The sequence below is a fragment of the Acipenser ruthenus genome, chromosome 7 (genome assembly GCF_902713425.1).
Source record: "Acipenser ruthenus chromosome 7, fAciRut3.2 maternal haplotype, whole genome shotgun sequence".
Lineage (NCBI taxonomy): Eukaryota > Metazoa > Chordata > Actinopteri > Acipenseriformes > Acipenseridae > Acipenser > Acipenser ruthenus.
This window is the reverse complement of record NC_081195.1, coordinates 51,121,890-51,147,267: the sequence shown is the minus strand read 5'-3', so window position 1 is coordinate 51,147,267 and position 25,378 is coordinate 51,121,890. Positions and strand designations below refer to the sequence as shown.

Here is a 25,378-nt window from a genome sequence, read left to right as displayed (position 1 = left end):
GACCAAACATCAAATAAATATGCAAAATATTACAAAGATACAACCTCAATTGCACATATGGAGGCAGTTTGCGGTTGTCTGCTATCACACAGAACATTACAGTTACGTGCTGTTTCTCATTTCCAGACGTGATTACTCACACCTGTTTTTTTTCCCCCCCAATTTGTGAACTGTGGTATTGCTTGGCATGTGCAAAAATACAGGGATCTGATCAGCATTTATGATCTGTCCAAGCTGGTACGGTTTGTTAGAAACGCTGAAATTGTAAAAGCTCTTTGAATTCCTCAAGAAGCTAATGACGCTTCTTTGAAAATGGCTGTCTGTGTCATGGATGATTCGAGATCGGGCAGTAACATTTTGGTTCGTCTTTTCTCGGCAGGAAGTCACGTTGCTGCTTGTGTATTCGGGCAGTGACGTCTTTGTTTGTCTTTTCTTGGCAGTCAGTCATGTTGCTGTTTGTGTACTCTGGTAGTCACGTCTTTTCTTGGCAATTTTAATACACACTACTGTACTCAAATTTAAGATGCAGGCTATTTTTGAGAAGCAAAATATGGTTAAAAAAAGTGTGTCTTAAATTCGAAGGAATACGGCATATTCTTTGAGTTTTAATGTTGAATCATCAATTTCCACACCTTTGGTTTCTCTGGAATATTACAGAAGGTAATATACTGAGGGCTTATTCCCTTTTGAAGCTTGATTTCTGTATCTGTGTGTGACTCATTTTAAGATCTTGTTACATCTTCCAACATACAAGCAGACACCCACTCTTTTACAGACTGATTGGATTAGGTAGTGGATTGAATACGTTACTGCCTTTTATTTCTCTGTAGAACATAATAATAAAAAAAGTATCAGTGTTTTTTTCACCATTGCATGTTAAAATGAAAAAGTCTCGGAAACAAAAAGATTTAAATATAGCCACAAAGACTGAAATAATGGCTCTATCCTAAAGGCAAGGGAAAAAAAAATCTCTCTTGTTTACAAATTTTCTTTGCATCTGTCAATGACCTCAAAGATTCTTAAAAACATTAATTCTGACTGCCTATCACAACGCTCAAGTGGCTTCTACTACTGAAAATGCATACAGGAAAGTATGCGGACCGAGAAGAGAACTTAAATTGGTTTGAATTTGTACATGGGTATTTGGTTTGCTAGGTTATTGATAAATTCCTGATAATGTCAACTCCGCTTATTGTCACAATTCATGCTCAGTCCATTTGAAGTGATATTAAGCGGGTTTGACTGTAGTTTGTTTCCACATATGGCGTGAAATGCAGTATGATTTGGTTTGCTTGAGGGTCTATGTGAAACATCCTAACCAATTTCCACCAAGCCATCAAACCTGCTAACAATTATAAAAAAGCACCTCTCAAACAGTTTTCTTCTAAATCAGTAATGTTCTATTTTGATCATATAGCCAACCTTATTGCAGCCTGATACCCTACCTTTCTTCTACATGTTACTTGATGCACTTTAGCACACGATCCTTTTGAGAACCCTTGAAATCACTGATGGACAGCACTACCAAGAAGCACTTTGGTTTCTGAATGTTCTCTCTCCGAGGTACTGTTTCATATTTTCAAACAGATGGTAATAACTTGGACCCGTATTACACTGCAAGATAGAGATGGCAAAGTATAATCACAGCATGTGAGATATATTATAATTAGGGCTTCTTAGTTTCGGTTTTAACTAGGGCTGTAATGAAGGGTACATTTTGACCTTTGAAGGTTCGGAACAAAAATGTATTTATTCATTTATTTCCCTGGTCCCATCCTAGTCTGTTGAAAATAAATGCAAATTTTCTCCAAAACATAATAAAGCTCAACAAAATACTTCAGACTAGGTGAACATCCTTTTGGAAATGAGAGGTTTATCTGTTTGTCTTTTTTCTGTCTATCTTTCTGAAACCTGTTTCTTGGACACTGTCTGCCTCTGTGCTGCGATCTTTCAATTGTGGTTTATTTTTTTTAAAGGGGCGGTGCTTTAGCCTACTCAGTGCTCATTTTTCAAAATAAAAATGATTAGTGTTAGCGTATATTTTATGTTTCATACTTATTCTACCATAACACTTCTCTTACGTACACTAGATATTCAGAACATACTTCATTGAAGCAATATTGCTGCTCTAGGTACTCCCCCACTGCTTTGGTATTACCTTGCTCCAATGCACGGTGGTGGCTTCATTGATAAAGAGGTGCTATGTATAACAATCTAGTAGTGGATTTTAATACTTTTGTTTAAGTAATAGGCATTATACAAATCAAAAGATAAAATTTTCAGTGACATTTAATGTTTGATTTATGTCATTCCCACCACCTTTCTGGTCGGAAGATCGCCCAAATGTTTCCACAGTATTTAGCACTGCAGAAAAAGCAAAACAGGGACCTGGATGCAAGCTAAATTTAGTTTTTTTGTTCCTTTTCCAGGACCGAGTTCGTTTGTGTTCACAATGCAGTTTGCAAGTACACTTGGTTTGTTTATATGGTCTTTGAGTCGGATGTTTACAATATCCTGCAAGACATACTGCTGTGGAAGAAAGCACTTCTTATAATTTAATGAATACATTTGTTGAATGCCTATAATAGAAACATTCAGTTACGTAATACTGCACTATTCTTCTACTGTAGGCATTAACAAAGTCATTTAAGAAAAGACTGAATCTATTTTATTATTTTTGTGAGCTTTGTCCAGTTTGGCATGGATTTAGGTGTCTAAACGGATAATCCAAAACACTTATTTTATTTTTTAATGGTACCAACACAACCTAATACGTTACTCTGTTGTTAACTTGCTCAGCACACCAATACAGTTTGGTACTTCTGAGTTAGTTTACAGTGCCTTGCATAAGTATTCACCCCCCTTGGACTTTTCCACATTTTGTAGTGTTACAACCTGGAATTAAAATGGATTTAATTAGGATTTTTGGCACTGATCTACACAAAATAGTCCATAATTTTGAAGTGGGGAAAAAAATCTACATATTTTTCAAAATGATTTACAAATAAAAAACTGAAAAGTCTTGATTGCATAAGTATTCACCCCCTTTGCTGTGACACCCCTAAATAAGCTCTGGTGCAACCAATTGCCTTCAGAAGTCACATAATTAGTTGAATGGAGTCCACCTGTGTGCAATTATACAAGTGTCACATGATCTCAGATTAAATACACCTGTTTCTGGAAGTCCCCAGAGTTTGTTAGAGAGCATATCTAAACAAACAGCATCATGAAGACCAAGGAGCTATCAAAACAAGTCCGGGATAAAGTTCTGGAGAAGCACCAAGCAGGGTTGGGTTATAAAAAAATATCCCAAAGTTTGAACATCCCCCGGAGCACCATTAAATCCATTATTAAAAAATGTAAAGAAAATGGCACAACCGCGACTCTGCCTAGAGAAAGCCGTCCACCAAAACTCAGTGACCAGGTAAGGAGGGCATTAGTCAGAGAAGCAACTAAGAGGCCAATGGTAACTCTGAAGGAGCTGGAGAGATCCACAGCTGAGATGGGAGAAACCGTCCATGGGACAACTATAACCCGGACGCTCCACAAAGCTGGGCTTTATGGAAGAGTGGCGAGAAGAAAGCCATTGCTGAAAAAAACCCATATGAAATCCCATTTGGATTTTGCCAAAAGGCATGTGCGAGACACAGCAAACATGTGGAAAAAAGGTTCTCTGGTCTGATGTGACCAAAATTGAACTTTTTGGCCTTAGCGCAAAACGCTATGTGTGGCGCAAAGCCAACACTGCTCATCACCCTGAGAACACCATCCCCACGGTGAAGTATGGTGGTGGCAGCATCATGTTATGGGGATGCTTTTCATCGGCAGGGACTGGGAAACTGGTCAGGATTGAGGGCAAGATGGATGGAGCCAAATACAGGGAAATTCTAGAGGAAAACCTGTTTCAGTCTGCAAGAGACCTGGGACTGGGGCGGAGGTTCATCTTCCAGCAGGACAATGACCCTAAACACACAGCGAAAGCTACACTGGAGTGGTTTAAAAACAAGAACCTGAATGTCTTAGACTGGCCAAGTCAAAGCCCAGACCTCAATCCGATTGAGAATCTGTGGCAAGACTTGAAAATTGCTGTTCACCAACGGTCCCAATCCAACCAGAGATGGAGCAATTTTGCCAAGAAGAATGGGCAAAAATTGCAGGATCCAGATGTGCAAAGCTGGTAGAGACTTACCCAAAAAGACTCACAGCTGTAATTGCTGCCAAAGGTGCTTCTACCAAGTATCGACTCAGGGGTGAATACTTATGCAACCAACAAATGTCTTTTTTTTTGTTTAATTAACTTTTGTGTCACGATAAAAATATTTTGCACCTTCAAAGTGTTAAGTATGTTGTGTAAATCAAATGGTAAAAATCCCAATTAAATCCATTTTAATTCCAGGTTGTAACACTACAAAATGTGGAAAAGTCCAAGGGGGGTGAATACTTATGCAAGGCACTGTATTATTAAAATCCAATATTTTTATCATAATATGTGCAAGAAAAATAAGAAATTTATGAAGAGATTGCTAATAGTATTAGGAATTATTTGGCTCACTCTTTTTTTAAAAAGCATTAGGCTGTTAATTAGTAGAGGGTCTAGTGATTAGATAATTTAGGTTTTTATAAATTGACAGCCGTTTCAGAAAGAAAATATTTAAAAGGTTCTGCTTGACAGCCAGGCATAATGAGATCCAGCAGAGAATAAATATTTAGGTATAATTTTTGACTCCCACATTTAAACTGAAGTCCCTGGTTTACTAAACTTATGCAACAGCATGAAATAGGCTTTTTAATAAAAAAAGGAAGTTTTTTTGTATTAAAACTGCTATTATTATTATTATTATTATTATTATTTATTTCTTAGCAGACGCCTTTATCCAGGGCGACTTACAATTGTTACAAGATATCACATTATTTTTACATACAATTACCCATTTAGACAGTTGGATTTTTACTGGAATAATCTAGGTAAAGTACCTTGCTCAAGGGTACAGCAGCAGTGTCCCCCCACCTGGGATTGAACCCACAACCCTCCGGTCAAGAGTCCAGAGCCCTAACCAGTACTCCACACTGCTGCCCATATATAAACCATCAGCACATATTCCTTAAGTAGAGCAATAAGACTTGAAAGTTCTTATTTTCAAATTAAGCAGAAGAGTACAAAAATTCATATGGATCATAAATAGAAGTACAGCAGAACTGCACATTCTACATCTTCATTGGTGTACTATAATCACTATAAAACCCTCCACTTCAGGAATGACCAGTTTTAGGGACTGGTTTGGAAAACTGGTATGTAACTAAGTGTTATACCTGGGCGTAGTTATGCGCCCCAATCTGAAATAAAAAAAAAACACAACTCCAGATAAAAAATGTAAAACATGTTGGAAATAAAGTAAACAGAAGCTGCTCCATGTGTTGGCAGCCATCAAGAATATGAAAAAGATCAAGTTTGAGGAAATGTAGGTAATGCAAAAGTTCAACAAACAAAAAATAGTTTTTTTTTTTCAGTTCTGATAAATTAGCCAGTATTTGGATGCTTCCTAAAAAAAATAAAAGAACACAGAATAGCTGCACTGGGATAATAAACTGGGTTCAGTTTATTATATACATCTCCCATTAAATAAGAAGGACATCTCATACACCAGCATCATCTCTCAGAATCCTATCCAACTTAACAGGCACATTTAGAGTTAGCAAAACAGCAGCAAAAAAGTATGTTGTTACAAGGAGAATATTTGATATTAGTCAAAGGGTATACTATTACTGTATATATTTCCTACTACTGATTTATACTTTATTTATTCTGGATAAATACTTACCAGTCCCTTTTGTCGGGAATGGATGTTTATAGTATGTCACAACTCCATACACATTTACAACTACTCCAGGTTTGAGTTCATTCAGCGGAACATATATGTATTTTGGATTTTGAACCTAAAAAAAAAGGTGAACAGAGTATTTTAAAAGACACAAGTCCTATCTACAAGAACACTGATAACTTTGTCCAAGTGTAACAAATATGTGTTGTTGTGCATGCTACTAGTGGAGCAAACCATTAGACTTTATAAAGAGTACAGGATTTATTATTGCTATAACACTTTCAAATATTGCTGCACAGACCTGCTGTGGAGCAATAGGTAGCATGCAAATGTGAACAATGTTGTTCTCCAATTGTGTTTTGTTTAACTTGCCATTTTTTATAACACATATGTTTTAAGTTAAAGTTCACATGTAATTTGAATTTTGAATATTTCATAAATATATCTCTATTATAAAATAGTACAATCCTTCTGGAGCAGTCTTTGAAGTATTGAGCTGAGCTGCAAGGCAATAAAAAAAACACAAAGAACACTGTTCTTTTTAAAATTCAGTTCAGATATTAAAAGGTTCAAAACTGGGCCTCAATGGATCATATTTCTTAAACAATAGCTTTGGCCATTGCTCCATTAAGCTGACAGTCATGAAATGCCATTTTGAAAACTACAAATGTAAGTTCAAGTGTTTGAAGGTTTAGATAATAAACACTGATTACAATCATTGTGAAACCCGCTTTTTGACCAATGTAAACAATGACAGGTAAGATACGTGATCATTAGATACTGTAGATCCTGGGTAGTAGTTAATAACTTTGCTTGTTTGTGTTAGTTTCTTTACTATTCAGACAAACAGTAAACTCTTACATTAGCATTGTATTTTGAAGAACTGTCAGCTGCGTTGAGGCATGAGGATGGTACAGCAACAATGCACATGTCATACACTGCTTATTTAAAATGAAATGTGGCAAGTGTTTCTTAATTGTATAGTACTCACATAAACTGTTGCTTTTTTTTCTTCAAAAAGTTCCAGTTGACAGGGGTGTCTCTTATCTTTATTAGCAGTTGGTGACTTGATCAAACTGAAGCCAGTTACCACGACAATGCCCTAAAATAAAAATTACAAAATGTTAAATGAATATTAACCTATAAGAGCTAACCAGTGCTGTAAAATCTATTCTCTTAACTCTTATCAGCTTTATTTAACATAATCGCTGGGTCCCCCTCCCTTGTGCTGAGAATCTTTTGTTAGTTCACTATAGATACACTTATGCATCCTGGTAAGTGTGCTGTTTAAATTTGCAAGAAAAACCAATGGCCATCTTGAAGCACTTTTGTGGCAAGTAAAATTAGATCTGAAAATAATTTTCTGCAAAGCATTTTCAATATTTGGGATGAGTTTATGTTTATATACAAAAGCCATTATTGAAATATTTGTTTTTGATGGACTGCTTGTATATTTTTCTACATAATATGCCTAATACTTCTGTTTGCCTGTCTAATTAATGTTATAGCTCCTTTTTATGGTGAATAATAATAATATACAACACAGTTAACTGTATTGTGCAGCACCCTTAGACACCTTGGTGTGAAGGATGCTACATCAAGTTATTATTATTAAAGTAAAACACATTAATAAGGAATAAATCATATATATTATATGATTAGAAATTAAGCTTGATGTGGTAAACTTACTTTCAATTACCCTGTATATAAATCATTTTACGCTTCAACCTGTGTTGCTTCGGTTTTTTCTTATTCTTACTGTGACTGGCTGCAAAGACAACAGGGCTAGCCAGAGATTGGATAATGTTTGTTGCATTGGTTTTTCATGTGTAGTTTCCTAGTAAATGAAGACATTGTATTCTGGGAGATGTAGTTGTTAGTGGAGGTTTTAGGGGAGGTGGGAGCGGAGGTGGACAATCTGTGCAGCAAAATTGCTACGCGTATTTTTACGCATTAAATAAAAATTAAGTATTTTGTCAGGTACGCATCTTATCTGCTGAAAACTTTTGTTTTCATTTTTCAATCCTAGCCTCCTATATATGTTTTGGATTGCATTTGATTATAATCTTACGTGCTGTATGCTTATTACACAAGTATGATGATCTGCTGCATACTGTATGGCTGCACACGTTTTCATATAAAGAAATGGCTGCAGATAACCCAATACTTGATTCTAGTTTAAAACTAAAATACTGCAGCAGACTTGCCCATGACAAAGTCACTGCTTTTTTAAAAGACTACAGCAAAATGGAAAGATGGTATCTTGCTTTAAAAGTGCACACATAAAGCTCTACAGAACTTACCTTTGAAGTTCTTAAAAATGTAATAAAAAACAGAATTACTTATGTTACAGAAATAGTACCGGTATATCTGTTGCCCCAGTGATGGTTTTTATCTAGTTAATGTAATATAAAAGCATATTGGAAAAGCAGAATATATATTTTTTAAATGCAAAGGTAAGTCAAAAAGTGAACTTTCCTATATACGTAGTAAAGAAAAGCAAGTTCCAAACTGTTATGGCATGGAGACATATCTGCACAGGAGGGAACACTTGATAGCCAATAAGATTGCTCCCTCGAGTCTTGCCATTTTATAATTACAATTAAATAAAAACAAAAGTATTTATGTAGGATTACATGTAACATATTACATATATGTGAAAGTAATGAACTATCATAATCTACCAATAACTGTTTGTACTTTAATCACCATAACAGCATGTCAATAATGCAATGCATATCTAATAACCATGGAAACAGAAATACATTTTTAACAGATGACTTGATTTTAAATATGTTGTGGGATGCACCATAGTAATCTGACCAAGACAGGTAAATATACAGTACTGTTACATCTCTCTTGTTGGTGTTGTGGGTGAAAGACGACAATGACAACGGCACACGTCGATCCACAAACCGATAAGTGATAGAAATGTTTGTTTTTTTGTTTGTTTTTTGGTTTAAACAGTTATAGGACTGCTGTATTTTATCTTTAAGCAGTCCGTGTGATGAAACACCATCATAAACCATATCTTTGAAAACATTTTGACTTTCAATCTTAGCACTTTTACAGCATCACATAGAACTGCTTTACAAATGGACGGAAATTGCACCATTTATCCTTAAATTCAGAATTGTCCATTGGAAGCAAAACAGGCCTTTGTCATGTGCTGTGGTAAAATTAAAGTAGCAAAAACGTACAGTGGCTGGCAAAGACTTATTTTCAAATTTCACATGTTGAATATCAAAAAAAGGCTCTTCTGGCTCCCGAGTGGCGCATCCAGTAAAGGCGCTCCACGTGGAGTGCAGGATGCGCCCTATAGCCTGGATGTCTGTGGTTTGAGTCCAAGCTATTCCACTGCCGACCGTGGACGGGAGCTCCCAGGGGGCAGCACACAATTGGCCGAGCGCCGCCCTAGGGGGGGGAGGGCTTAGGTCGGCCAGGGTGTCCTCGGCTCATCGCACACCAGCGACCCCTGGCCTGGCGCCTGCAGGCTTGCCTGTAAGCTGCCAAGAGCTGCGTTGTCCACCAATGCTGTAGCTCCAGGCTGCCTGCTTAAGTTTGACTTCGCCGCTCCCGAGTCAGCACAGGGGTGATAGCGGTGGGCTCAGGCTAAGTACAACTGGGCATCTCAAATTGGGAGAAAAACAGGGTAAAAATTAATTGGCAACTACTAAAGCTCTTCTGTCAAAACATTTAAAGATATATTTTAATGGATAGCCTGATTATACAGGCAGGACTATATATATATATATATATATATATATATATATATATATATATATATATATATATATATATATATATATATATATATATATATATATATACAGTGCCTTGCAAAAGTATTCAGACCCCTGACCAATTCTCTCATATTACTGAATTACAAATGGTACATTTAAATTTTGTTCTGTTTGATATTTTATTTTAAAACACTGAAACTCAAAATCAATTATTGTAAGGTGACATTGGTTTTATGTTGGGAAATATTTTTAAGAAAAATAAAAAACTGAAATATCTTGCTTGCGTAAGTATTCAACCCCCACACATTAATATTTGGTAGAGCCACCTTTCGCTGCAATAACAGCTTTAAGTCTTTTGGGGTAAGTATGTACCAGCTTTGCACACAGTGTCGGAGTGATTTTGGCCCGTTCTTCTTGGCAGATTTGCTCCAGGTTGTTCAGGTTGGTTGGACGACGCTTGTGGACCACAATTTTCAAATAGTGCCACAGGTTCTCAATGGGATTGAGATCAGGACTTTGACTGGGCCACTGTTGGACATTCACCTTTTTGTTCTTGAGCCACTCCAATGTTGCTTTGGCCTTGTGCTTGGGATCATTGTCCTGCTGAAAGGTGAATTTCCTCCCAAGCTTCAGTTTTTTTTTGCAGTATTTCCCTGTATTTTGCTCCATCCATTCTTCCTTCAATTTTAACAAGATGCCCAGTCCCTGCTGATGAGAAGCATCCCCACAGCATGATGCTGCCATCACCATACTTCACTGTAGGTATGGTGTGTCTTGAGGCATGGGCAGTGTTAGGTTTGCACCACACATAGCGCTTTGAGTTTTGGCCAAAAAGCTCTATCTTGGTCTCATCTGACCACAAAACCTTTTCCCACATCGCAGCTGGGTCACTCTCATGCTTTCTGGCAAACTCCAGGCGTGCTTTCAGATGGTACTTTTTTGAGTAACGGCTTCTTTCTTACCACCCTCCCATACAGGCCAGTGTTATGCAGAGCTCTTGATATGGTTGACTGGTGCACCATTATCCACTCCCAGCCACTGAACTCTCTAGCTCGTTCAAAGTGATTCTTGGCTTCTCTGTGGCTTCTCTCACAAGTCTCCTTCTTGTTTGAGCGCTGAGTTTTGAGGGACGGCCTTTTCTTGGCACCCAAGCTTCCACTTCCTGATTATTGATCCAACTGTGCTCACTGGGATATCCAAACACTTGGATATTATTTTGTGCCCTTTCCCTAATCTATGCATTTGTATTACTTTATCTCTAACTTCTGTAGAATGCTCTTTGGTCTTCATTTTCCTTCAGATTCACAGCCTGACCAATGATCCTTCAACAGTGGGGTTTTTATCCAGAAAATGTGACAGCAACTTTAATGGTTCACAGGTGGAGGCCAATGGTAAGGTAATTGTGTCCTCGTTAGGGCAATTTCTTTCATCGGTGTAAACTGGGAGCTTCCACAGCACAGGGGTTGAATACTTATGCAAGCAAGATATTTCAGGTTTTTTATTTTTCTTAAAAATATTTCCCAACATAAAACCAATGTCACCTTACAATAATTGATTTTGAGTTTCAGTGTTTTAAAATAAAATATCAAACAGAACGAAATTTCAATGTACCATTTGTAATTCAGTAATATGAGAGAATTGGTCAAGGGTCTGAATACTTTTGCAAGGCACTGTATATATATATATGTATATATATATATATATATATATATATATATATAAAATGGTCCTTAGAGTTCCCCTTACCTTTTTAGTTTTGAGTCGTTCTTATTGTAGTTACTTTATATTATACATAGTGTTCCGCATTTTCAGTTTTTATCTTAAAAAAACATTTCTGGGAATTTTTCGGAGTTTATTTTAAATATATTAAAATAGGGATAAAAATTGGTAAAAACAATGTTTTTAATTGAAACATCGGGGGGGGGGGGACGACTCAGTATACACACTTTACATGTGGAATATGATGTGTAGCAGTTCTAGTTTCTGATTAATAATGTCCCTGGCAAATATGATAAAGCAGAATCTGTGCAAGTCAAAGACACATTTTCCCAAGTTAGCTGGGCAATCGCTGTGCTGACGGACATAGTATCTACAAATGGTATGAACATGACATCAGCACAAAACAAGCCAGGTTTAATCGCCTTGAAATCGTAAAAAGAAAAGAATTGACAGAACTGGGTGGTGCAAGCCATCGGGAGATGGGTCAAAAAAATCACACTGGACATTTCCATCAATGCATATAAGTTTACTAACTAAAGCATCACCATTTTCTGTCAGATATTTACGATTAAGATTGTCGGCTTAGGCAGTGTTTAACTGATGGACAGACAGTACTGTCGCACGAAGTCACCAACACATACCTCTGCAATAAACAGTGGCTGTCCAGCAAAGCACAACGTTCTGACAAACTCATTAACACAGCCGTGCTGTGCTTTTTTTATTAAAGCATGTGTAAAAGCCACATAAATGGATTGCTTGTCGCTCAGTTCACTTTACTGTTTTAGTTTAATGTGCTGCTTATTTTTCATTATGTTCTTTTATTGCCAGTGTGAACATGTACCTCAATGCAGCAGTATTTGCAGCGCTATGCATCCTCTGCCTTATCTGACCCACTTCTGCTATTTTTGATTTTTGCATACTTCGAAGCATTTGTTTTCTTTTAAATATTCATAAACTGAATATTATATTTTCGTGTAAGTATTTCAATTTAGTTTTTGATCAAGCTAGTAGTTACTATGCCCAGCAACTGCCACAATAATCAGACTTTAATTGGCCAACATAATCAGGTGATAATGTGTTTGTGAAGTGACAGAGAACCACGTTTGAACGTTATTTGTCCTCTGACATCTAAACGTCTGCTGTATACTAGGATACAGTGTAGGGCTGCTAATTACAATGTCGGAGTCAAAATAAAACAGCATTTTGATCAAAATATTGTGCATTTCCTAGAAAATATTACTGGGAAAATATTAAATAATAGACAAAAATCGGGTACAAATCAGTAAAAACCAACATCCTGTTTAAAAAAAATCCTGTAATTTTTGGTAAAATTTGGAATAAACCGGAAATGCAGAACACTAATTATACAGCACCAGCATCAACCAATGCACAACAGTGTACTGCCAGAAAAACAAAAGGAAACCCGATCCAAAGTGGCTCTTATTTCTATAAAGACAATTATTCTGATCTAGCCTATGTCACACATTGAGGGCAGACAACTAGAACTGTAACTGTAAGCACCTTAACACATAACAAAAAAAGTATTTGAGTAATTGTAAAAACATGGAGCAGTACAGATTAGTACAGAGTAATGACAGCAACCGAACATACAAAGTGATATTTATGATTTTGTGGGGGGAAAAAAAGCATTTGTTTCTCAATAAACCAAAATCAACTGAATGGTGTTTCCAAATCAGAAAGTAACCTTATGTGCTAATGCACTTACATCTTAAGCTGTCCATGCAACTCAAAGTGAGTCTCAATCAGTACAATGAACAAACTACTTTGATGCAGTCAGTGGGCTGAGTAAGTTTTTCTAGCCAATTAAATTTTGTAAGAAAACAGTGAGCTAACACCCAACTAAAATCATTCGGAACAATATTGCCCTTGGGTTGCTTAAGACTGGACTGTAAAAGACAATTCATGTCAATGAATAGATAGAATACCATTTAAAACGTGATTTTTATAAAGTGCTAGTATATGTGATTTTCTCCTTTAGGTCTAAAATAAAATATTTCCAGGATCCGGTTTCCCGACCGACCCTCCAAAATCCCCCAAATCTCAACGAACAAAATAAAATAATTCCACAATGCAACTGCAGAAACATGGCCCAGAGTGAAAAGCCTAATAAATAATACTTCATATTCAAGAAACATTTTGCATCGTTAAAAATGCATCTGTTGCGTTAAACACCTTTTTCAGCAGCATTTCATATTATTAAACCTCCACATTTTCCCACATCACTGGCAAAGCTTTTACGAAGTTAATAATACTAGACGTAGTTATAAATAAGTAGGGCAGAGTGAGTCAATTATGCACTGGTCAAGTTAGAGATAAAGCTACAAGAATTATATATATAATTAAATTTTTTTGATAATCTCTTTTGTTCACGTACTACCAGTAAAGCATTTTTGCATGTACTTTTTTTTATTAATTTTCCCTTGTATCATAAAATGTTATAACAACGTTTAACAATCTAGACAAGTGTGGTGAATGACAACTATATAGCATTCTGTGCACTGAAAATTCTGTAACCCTACCGCAGTTACTAGGACTATATGTTATTTTAAATTATTTAAGTAACTGTTTAGATATTCTTTAGATTTGGCCATTCGGATCATTTCAAATAACCTTTCCACTAAAACTGAAATGTTTAACAAATATCAGTACTCTTCTGTTTTGCTCCACAGCTCACAACATCCTTGTCGTAGCACACAAATCTTTAACCTTTGGCACGGCTGTGCTTATTTGCTGTAGCATTAGAATTATTTTTATTAATAACATAGCTATTGGCTCAAAGATAAATGTTTTCTATCCGAGCCGCAGTGCTTTTTTATTATTATTATTATTATAGTAATCCGTCATGTATTCTCTAGTCACATATCCACCCTAACTGTTTATCCACCATGATTATGCTCTTCAGCAACATCACCCACGTGAACATTGTAAATAGTGTGTATTTGTTGTAATTAATTAATGAATTACCTGACGTTCCTGGGAGAGCCTGTCTGTTGTGAGTGATTACCAGATGTGGAAATCTAATCAGTAGGTAGGTGTGTTCACCCCAGGGCTGCTGCTAAACCAAACCCAACTGGGCTAAAGAAGCTGAAATTCACCGACGTGTTTGTGTGTGTGTGTGTGTGTGTGTGTGTGTGTGAGTGTGAGTGAGAACCAGGGATGGATACCGAAGTGTGTCCTTGATGCCAGTGGTGTACACTACCTCCACCTTTCAGAAGTGATTTGTACAGAGACAACTGACACAGATCGTGGCAAAAAATGAGGTAAACATTTAAAAATAAGACATCAAAACATAATTCATAAATGAGACACCCACTAAAGCACACAATAGTAGCAAATCCCGCTGCCTCATCCTTCAAAGCTACAGTCACAGTTTGTTTATTAAAACATATATATTAAAATTGAGAGTGATGGGAGGGATAAATGGTAGGTTAAGACACTTCTTAAGCCGTCTTCTTGATGTTAGTATTCAGGCATAGTTCCATAGTCTTTGACGTTTTTTTTTTTTTTTTTGGTATACGATCTATTTTACTTGCAAGCAGAGCAACGTTGTCAGCAAAATCCAGGTCTTCCAGAAAGCACAATAGTGTCCACCAAATGCCACACGTGGTGTTATCTGTAGTTTGTCTCATGACCAAGTCAATGGCCACCAGGATGAGCATTGCTGAGATAGTGCAGCCTTGTCTGACGCCTGAGCCAACTGGGAACCAGCTGGTGGTGGATCTTTTGAGAATGACACTACATTCAAAAGAGATGTACAGCATACAAATGGCAGTGACAATCTTTGCTGGTATACCATAGGACCTCAAAATGGGCCACAGGCTTCCCCTGTACACACTAAATTCAGTGATTTTCAAAATGCATTTGATAATGCATAGTGTAGCATTCCACTCCGAGCAATGTTTGACAGTGTTTCTCAAGTGTGAAAAGCTGTTCCAAGCATCCGTCCCACCCCCTTTCTGAATCCTGCCCAGGAGCTCTACAGAAGATCTTTCTAGGAACAAATAGGCTGACTTGGTCTTTAGTATTATTTGTTTGAGCTTTCCACGTTTTTCAGTTTTGTTCCATGTATATACCGATGTCCAGTCTTTACTGTAGACCTTGCTGAAAGTGGTCCACGCTTCTTTCAGTCTCCTAGGAATGCAGATCCATTCCTTAGGGGGCTGAATCTATTCCTGAATTCTATGGTGAACTTTGCTTTTTACTTCAGGGTCTTGCAGCTTGTGCACATTGAACTTTTTCCTACCTAACTTTTTTGGTTTATTTCTCCTTAGCCTGAGCTTCAAGGTTCCTACAAGTAATGTATGGTCACTTAACATCTGCCCCTCTGAAAGTTCTTGCACCTTGAAGTGAGTGTCCCTGCTTTCCATTTATCATGATGTGGTCTATTTGATTATTGTCTCAACCATTTGGTAATGTCCATGTTGGCTTGTGGATCTCCTTGTGTTGGATGATAGTTCCTCCAATAACCAAACCAATGATTTTGCGTAAGTCACACAAATCATATATAACATGCTTAGATGCATTCCATGCACCTCTCTTCCTCATCCTCAAAAATATGTAAATCCATGGTAAACTTTTTTTTTTTTATTGAAGTAAACTGTTTTTGTATTTTATTTATATTGTTATATTCTACTGTGTTATTCTGCAATATTTGTTTTCTATGCATGACCAACTTTTATTTGGTCCATTGCCATTTTAATTGTAAACAGGGAAAAGTTTGATGAAAACAGTAAGTGGTTGAGGGAGGTGGCGGACTGTGACGTCACCGTTTTGAATTGACTTTGCAGTTCAATGGAATCCAAAGATGTGCCTCAGGTGTGATTTCTGTACCAATTTTGAGAATAAAGCATGGTAAAACGGCAATATGGTACGGTTGATGTCATGAATGTATTAATTTTTTTATGATGTGTCATGACATACAGCATTTGTGGGGCACTTGCATTAACACGTTTGATATTTCCATTAAAAAATAACATAAATATGGATATTGTTTTTATCAGCTCATTAGCTGTATATGAATAATATAATATGCCTGATTATGAAATGCTAGGTCTTATTATATTTTTTATTATTCTAAAACATTGAAACTGAAAGCAAAGTATACAACTGCAGTTGGTCAGCATTTTGGAGAAGCTTTCTGAAAAATATAGCTGGATATAAAAGGAAATAAGTTACTTCCAATTGTTCTGTAGTAATGGAAAAGTCACAAAGTGAAAGACTGTGAAAGTGATTAAAATTGACATACCGCCTAAAGTGAGAGCAGTGATTGTAAAGAAGAACTGCAATAGAGAAGACCCAGTTTTCTGATTGACAAGTTCAAGACCAACCAATTTACTCTCTGGAAAAGCTCACAAATACACAGGGTGCTAGCAGCAAGGCACAACCAAATATAGCTTAGCACCAAGGCTCAGTGTGTAAAACTCATTTTGAATGTAACCAATAAAAGATGTAGATGTTACATCGTTTTTATTAGCTTTCAGGTACACTTACTTTGTTGCCATTTGAAATGTAATACCAAAGAGGTCAGAATATGCCAACTAGAAGCAACTACGCAGGATTTAATTGCAACAAGGAGAAGGTTAAAGTGAGGATTCCACACAATTAAAAGTACAACTAACTTATCCTTGCAGCTGGTAAAATGAGCTTTGGGCGATATTATAGTGAAAGTGGAACAATATTTATATTGATTGAAGTAACACACTAGCAATGTAGAGAACAAATACCATTAGTTTGTCGACAAGCTAAATTCAAGGAATAAAAGGTCGGTCTGGGGTCCCCGAGTGGCTCACCTGGTAGACGCGCAGCCGCACGGTGTGCAGGATGGAGTCATGCAGCGCAGGTTCGCGTCCTCGCTGTGCAAAGTTGGCCGGACTTCGCTGGGGACTCTGAAGGGAGCGTTGCATTGGCTCTGGCTCTCCCGTGGGTTAGGGAGGCAAAACAGCAGGGCCTGCTTCTCCTTATTGCATCCATGTCCTCCAGAGGTCGGTGCTCGTGACATGGGTGAAAAAGGATCGGAGGACGCCCACTGAACCTTTGGGTCCCCTGAGCCATGTAGGGAATTACTGCGGTGAGGGGAAAAGTGATGGGGCATTCCAAATTGGGAGAAAAATCGGGTGTCAAATAAAAATTGGACACACTAAATAAAAAAAGAAAGTCAAACAAAAAGTATCCTTAGAAGGTCACCAGGGTGCGATTTGTCAAATTTCCAGTGGGGGGATAAAATAGACAAACAACAAAACATCATGGCAAGCCTTGATACACAATTTTAACAGTTGATAGAATCACTAAGTTACTTATGTATACCGAATGAACTGCTAAAAAATCTTTAGGAATCACACAAATCTGCCATCATGCACGATAAATGTAGTTATTATTGTTATGGATACGGTATCAAAAGGCAATTACAAAAACTATCTACACTTCCAGCAACTAAAATAATGTTAAAACGCACTCATGACAAGTACTTGCATTGTTGCACATAACCTCATTGATAACTACACAGAGTGTAACAACAATAAAATGGAACATAATACAACATACGTATTTTAACAGATTAATCTGCAGAAGTTAATAGTTGCTAATCTTGGCATTTTTTCCCTCACTCTGCTCAGCGGGTTTCCATACCACTGAAAACCTAATTGGTTGAAATAGCGGCTGCAGCACATTTTCTAAAATACACAAACTCCCCTCAAGGGGATGCTAAAAATACATTTTCTTTCACTGAATCAAATTGGGGTAAAGTGGAATTAGCCTGGATAACTAAATCAAAATGATCTTTGGTTACAGAATTGCTTAGATATAATAAAATAAAAAATCATAGACCCAGGTATACCTACAGTACACACTGTACAGGCCAGGATCCAAACTAAACCATGAAAGAAATGTATTGGTACCACATATCTTTAAATCCTCATTAAGATTCAAAATTCTTAAAAGGGGAATACTCACAAACCTGAATATTATGCTGCCATATCACTTAGAAACATTACTGATCACTGCACAAAGCTATAGTATTAACTACAGCTACAACATCAACAGATTGCAATCTATTTATTTTACAACTACTGGTATATAATTTGAACTTAAAGCATTTATTTTTATTTTTATTTTTTTAAATAAAACACACAAGAGAAAACATTCCAAAATACACCCATATAACATTACAATAGCAATAGTAGCCTGGATAACTTCAGAAAGTTACAAATGTATTGCTATGCATCACGTTTTTGCATTCTCATTTACCAGCTTATATTATCATAATGTAATATAAGGACATGACAAATGTAGAATGGTAACCAGTACAATACATTAAAAACATCACATTCAGAGTTAGCTAATTAAAAAAAAAATAATAATAATAATTAAAAGGCAACTTACAGTACAATTGTTTCGAAGAGCGGATTGTAGAAAAAATGGGGGAGACCAGTTTATTTGTTTACTTACTTTTTCACAAATTTAAAATGTATATAGAAATGTAATATGTTCTAGTCTGCAAACATAAACACAGTTTAGCTAATGTGGTATTGTCTTTCCCTTGACGCATGACCAGTACTTTGTCAGAGTTCAGCGCAGGTCTCGGACATAAGGTAAATTACAGCTCTGTACCACTTAGGTGTTTAATAATTGTCAATGCTTAGTTTTTTTATTTTTTTATTTCCACTCTCCTTGTATATTTATGGCAGCTTTTTAAGGACACCTTTAAAAAAATAAAAAATAAATAAATAATCTTCGTTACGTCAAGATCACAATATAATTTATCTCTGGATCTCGATATTACGATTCCGGTATGTTGTGATCACAAGATAATTTATCTCACGATCTTGAGACAACGGAAGTCATTACTTGAGATAAATTAATTTATCTTGTGATCTCGACAAAAAGACTTCTATTGTCGAAAGTAATGACTTCTGTTTTCTCGAGATCCTGGGATAAATGATCCTGTGATCAAGACCTTGAGTTAATCTTGTGATCTCGACATAAAAGTGGCCTATATATATATTGATTGTGAAGCACATATTTTCCTTGACTTCAGAAGATTATAATCGGAGGGGCATCGTGCCCAGTTTAAAGACTGGTTGGGCAATGGCTCTTTGGACTCCCCGCCGCCTATAGTTGGAGATCACGGCCTTCACATGACATGTAAAAATGTTGTTCCATCTGCTCTGAATTGTAGAACTGATTAGTGGAAGACGATCCATTCCCAAATACCAGGCATGGAGTTAGGACATTTTTACAATGATCATGTGTCCCAGGAAAGCAGGCTTTTACCTTGAAACAATTCATCATAATAATAGGTTTGTAGTTGTGACAGGTTTGTTCTTAGAAATTATTTATTGATAGCTTACCCCTTGTTTGACAGCATCTGAAAAATCTTTTGCCAGCATGCCAAAGAAATAGGCATTGATTGACATTATCCCAGAGGATGACTGCTGAGTTGCATGTTCTGAAACAGAATTACAAATCTAGTTAGCAACAGCTTTACAGCTACAGTACAGAGCTACTATACAGTTAGTAAAAGCAAGAAAAGGCAAAACTAAAACAAGAATCTAAAATTAAATAATTTCATCAGACAGAAACGTATTTAAAGAACCATTCGTTATCACTGTAAATGACAACTCAATTTAGGCAAAATAGTTCTTAAGTGCACAACGTGAATGCTGTACAGACTACTTAAAAACTCATCATGTTTTCCAAATAAAAGCTATTCAATTTGTTTATTATATGTATGTGTCATCAAAATTTCTCACTTTACCCTTTCAGAAATTTCAGCATATAATACTTGACAAATGATTTGCTTACATACTAATTACTGTATTAAACAGTACAGTATATGCCTTCTGATTTGCACATGATATGACAAAATCAAGAAGCAGGTCCTGGGTGGTAAATATTTAATTCTGTATCGAAAGTACCTTTGGGGGCAGGATTAGTTTATTAGTGGATGAAGTAAACTTGTTGCCCAATATCCCTCTGCTGTGAAGGCTAACTACAGTGGTAGAAAAGTGTAACCCGAGGGTACACTTAATGTAATTTTAAAGGTCAGTGTGAAAATGGTATACTGCAAGTCAAACTATTAAATAAACAGAAATGTGTATGGTTTTTACATTACATTTACAGTATAAGCAAGTGGAATTCAGTACCTTGAATTACAGCCTTGAGCATCTGTCTACCATTTGGCAAAACATTTAATGGATATTTCAGAACAACATGTCCCTAAAAAGGAAACAGAGACACAAACTATAGATTAAAAGGAATGGATCTAGATTTTTTTAATAATAATATTTAGGAACACTAAGGAACTAAACAGTGGATTTGTTGAAGTATTATCCTTCTTGAAAGTCTAGCATTCTCTTTGAAGTCTGTTTTCACATCTCGAACAGCAGACTGTTAACGATTCCACTAAATATCTTGACATAAACAAAATATTTAATCAAAATTAATAATAAAAAATAAAACAGGAACGGAAAAGGGAAATATTGTTTAGATATACTTTGAAACTGATATGCGGTTTTTGTTTTTTCAACCTTATCTAAATTTAGAATCTACCTGGCATGCATTGAAATTCTACAACAGAATGCCTGAGCAAACTGCAATGTTTATGTTGCACACATTATATTGTATGGCTAAGCAGATGGTTATTCGTCCCTCCTCATTTGTGTAATAATTAGCGTGCTCCATGAATGGTCATGAGTATCCTCTATTTACCTTAATATATTTGTCCTCACATTCTGAATCGAGAGTCAGTTTCTTTATTTCAATTCTTTGCAGGTGGTTTGGTATCTGTGCTTCAGCTCTACCACCTCCTTCACTGAGCATATGCACAGGCATGTCTTTTGCTCTAAAAAAGAAAAAAAAAATGTTTACGTTAATATTTGACATTCCTTGTGTTAGCATTTATTTAATTAAGTACCATGGTTTCACAGCTAATCAGATAAGTTCCCATAGAGCTTTACCCTCTCCCCATTTGAGATAGTAATATATCCTGAACATGCCATAAAGGTCTAATGAATGACTTGACATTCAACTATATCAGAAACTCAAATCCACAACGAACTGCGATCTCGGCTGGGGGAGTGCTGTATTGGCCTATGTAATGGATTAAGGGAGGAAAATCGTTTGGGAATACAGCATCAGTCTGAAATACCATTTTTAAGTGCATATGTTGCAGTACTGTATAAAGGAAATGATCTAAATAAAGAAGGTAGTACGGCTTGAAGTTTTCGTGTTTTATTTTTTATCCCAACGTCCCTTTAAACTAATTGAGCTGATTCGGTTTCCTAATTAAACTCAGAAAAAGCTGTTACAAAACAAATGTCACTTGTTTTTACCTTCATATCTTGACTGAGCCTGACTCTATTTCAAACAGACTTGACAAATGACGTTAATTTGATCCTGATCCTAATTGCATTTCATTCTTGCAGTCGCCTAGTTTATCGTTGTGCTTTTGTTATTTTCACTCGTTTAACAGAGTTGTCATGACAGATTTTCTTTTCAGCATACAATGCCCAGTACGGAGTACACTGATAGTAAGTCCACCATTTAAATCATTATCTCCTTGATTTGAAGCAAAGAAAATAATTCTTAAACTCAGTTTGTAATGAATACTTTTCTCTTTATTAGGATGCAGACAGCTTAACAACTACTAATTAGTTAAAAAACAGACATTCAATAGACTTTTAACTCAAATGTACATTAGTTTTAAACAGTAGTATTTATTACATAAATGGAGCAAACCTTACACCTGGTACAGAAGGTTAGTACATAATATCTAGACCACCATCTCAAACCACACACAAATAGAAAGTTCCCTCATATCATACTATTAGCAGTAAGATTCAGTAAGTACAGTACACATGGTGATTTTAGAATTAAGACAGAGAAATAATGGCACTTGAGGCCATGCTATGGAATATGAAGTAATACCCCTGCAGGGCATGAAGTTAAGGTCATGAAGGGCAAGGCAATGTTGCCTTCATTGGGCGTGAAGATTCAGGGGCACCAAGGCAGTTCTAGGGGGCAAAAAGGCAACATAAATCCAACCCAAGGGCACCAAGGTGATTTTATACTCATTCATAAAACAACAAAAAAAGAAATACAGAGAGCCTATTATGTTGATGAAATTTTAATTCAAACAAACACAAATCAATGTTTTCTGAGTGATTCACACACTAATGGTTACAAAAATAAAATACAGGTCACTTTTCCATTGTAAAAATCAAATGGTATAAAAAATCCAATTTAAAAAAAAACATAAACTTTCATAATGAAAAAATACAAAGGGTAATTTGGCAAAAATAAATACTCAGGGTATTTTTTTTTTTTTTTTTTTTACTAAACTCAGTCACACACCACTGACCAATATATAGATTAGACTAGAGGTTTAGATACAGGTAAAAAAAAGATAGATTTTCAGGCAAACTGGCTGGAGTTTAATAATGATAGTGCTCAAATGTGTTGTTCGGTCTGCAGTGTCTGCGCAACTGTAAGTCGCAGCGACTCGGTCTCTGTAAGTCACCTTGGATAAAGGCATCTGCTAAATAAACAATTAATTTTTTTTTTTTTTTTAAACTGTAATTTGCTAACAGCTGTTACAAAACCTGTACAAACACAGCTTTGAAAAACAAAATTGAAATAGAAACTTCGTCAGGCAATGGAGGAGTGCTCTGCATCACAATGATGAAGAGCTGGATGTAGCCTACATAATGTTATACGTTTACATTTCAGAGATTTAATAATAAAAGTTTCACAGTTCTTAATGTACAGTTGCAAAAGATTTACAGTTTTGTTATGGTTCTTGCTGGACACTTGATTCAGGGGAAAAAAAAAAAAAAAAACACTTTATGCTGTTTTTAAGCATACTACACATTGTAACCCCTTTCGTGAAAGCACACATTTTACTAGCAAAAAGTAGAACTATGTACGGTAGTGAGAATGTATTACACAAAAAGAAATGAAAACAGAAATCAAGATTGTGTTTCGTTCACCATTATGTTATCTCTCCTACTCGTTTCATTATAACGCAGGGAGCTGTTACTTGAACCATGTCGTAGATACTCGCTCAGTTTTTTTTATATACACTGAAGACATGAAAGGAGTTAGAATGTGTGTTGCTTGCGCAGACGGACACAGACGGCAATGACGGGCGGGCTTACAGGCAACTTTTGCCGTAAGATTTTTAAAATTTGGGAGGCATTGCGGCAAGCAGCCTGGGCACTGCGGCAATTGCTGCCAGATATTCCGTGCCCTGCCGTTGGTGCACCCTCTCAAACATGCTGCTGTTTAATTAGTTATCAGTACAGCACTTAAGCCCTTACATCCTGATCAGGAAAAGCTTTATGTCCTTTTTAATAACTGCAGCATGCTTACAGGCACTAGAGGGGAGATTACTGAATGTCAAATTAAATTCAACTAATTTAGTTTAGATTGTAAAAGAAAGCACTTCAAGTTATCATCCCAAAAGACTATAGTATATTATCAGCTAACATTGTCATTACTAAAACATTAATACAGAACAAGACTACGTTATTAAAAGCTATTTTTTCAATGTTTTTTTTGTTTTTACTGACCAATGGTTTAGTTATGTTGTATCACTGGAAACAATACATGACCATTCAGAGTGAAAAATGATTTATTGAAACAAAATGTTGAGAACTTCAATATGCACAAAGTCAGAAAATATGCCATACTATGCAATTTGTAGTTGTTTACTCTTCAGTATTGGTATTCAATCTTAATCATCTTTCTGTGCCAATAGGTTGGCAAACCAGTTCTTCCAGACTCTCCTCATAATTGTTGCTCCAGTTGATTTTGACTGTCTTGTGTGAACATGGTCAACAAACTTTCAAAATTCCAACAATGTTGCCCAGTTTAAGACCTGTTTTATTCTGTTGGAAATAAGACGGCAACAAAATACCAGCCAATCATATTTGATAACTCGTCATATATCCTTCACTGTAGGAGTCACATCAAACACAATGCAATTAACTCCTTGTCCATTGTCGTTTCCACATCAAACACATTATTATTTATTTCTTAGCAGACGCCCTTATCCAGGGCGACACATGCACTCCTGGTTCCTGGCTGTTCCGTTTCAAAGTGACTGGGGTGAATGAGCAAATAAAACCAATCAAGAGAGAAAATATTGGACCAGAAATTGGGGTAACATGTTCTCTGGTTGGTAAAATCTTAATATATTTTCAGTTCATTACATAATGATAATAAACACACAAATAAAAACTAAATAATTCATTAGAAAAAATAAAAACAAAATAAAGCAATGTAACAAATATTGTAAACAAATTTATACTACCTTTTTGTGGCTTACTTAATTCTGTATTTTGAAGTATCTCACAAATAGAAACAAACAGACTGGTCTCTTGTGTGACCACTGTTTTTATAAGGCAACAAACAAGCAAAAAAGGTTTCTCGTGGCTGTCGATGCAGGACAATGCCTTAATAGGCCAATACAACTATCGCTACTATCAGTAAGTATATAAATACTTTATGACTATATAAAGTCGGCTGCTCAAAAAACTAAGATATTATTCCCAAGCACTGCTCTTCTCAACATCAATTTACAAACTTTCAGTTCTTGCATATTTAAAAAAAAAAAAAAAAAAAAAAAGCTGACTTTTAGAGGTAGGTCCGGTTGGCCCATTTATGTGAATCAACTGTAATTGTGTCAACACAGACTAATGGTAAAACTGTTCTGTTTTTAAACGTTTAATTGAATAAACATTGTTTTGAAGTGCTAAGCTTTTAAAATATATATATTGAAAATAAAGTGATACAGAACCAACAGTAAATGCCTTTACAGTTCACAAAGACAAATATTAACTACACAAAATAAATTAAATAGTGTCCATGGAAACTCAAAATGTACAACGTCTAGTAAATAAGAAAACAAACCATTTGTCAACACGTATCTGTACAAAACCATGCATCTGTGACTCGGAATACAGAAATCAATTTCTGAATGAAGGAACAGGATTAAATTGTTTATTTAATTCTCACTACAATTTAAAAATGTTTTGCCATTGTCCATACTATAAAGATGTGTAGCTGCTCAGTTGTAAA

At 36.0% G+C, this 25,378-nt stretch overlaps 1 protein-coding gene across 1 annotated transcript in view; it reads right to left on the bottom strand.

Moving 5' to 3' along the window:
- The window catches only part of pot1 (protection of telomeres 1 homolog), an 82,482-nt gene that overhangs the window by 37,597 nt on the left and 19,507 nt on the right, over nucleotides 1-25,378 (bottom strand). The window contains exons 2-6 of the mRNA XM_034024761.3: nucleotides 21,008-21,140; nucleotides 20,443-20,515; nucleotides 19,648-19,745; nucleotides 6,811-6,921; nucleotides 5,820-5,934 (exon numbers count right to left, since the gene is read on the bottom strand). Of these exons, the coding sequence (XP_033880652.3) occupies nucleotides 5,820-5,934; nucleotides 6,811-6,921; nucleotides 19,648-19,745; nucleotides 20,443-20,515; nucleotides 21,008-21,130 (520 nt within the window). The 5' untranslated portion in view covers nucleotides 21,131-21,140. The remainder of the gene's footprint in view (nucleotides 1-5,819; nucleotides 5,935-6,810; nucleotides 6,922-19,647; nucleotides 19,746-20,442; nucleotides 20,516-21,007; nucleotides 21,141-25,378) is intronic.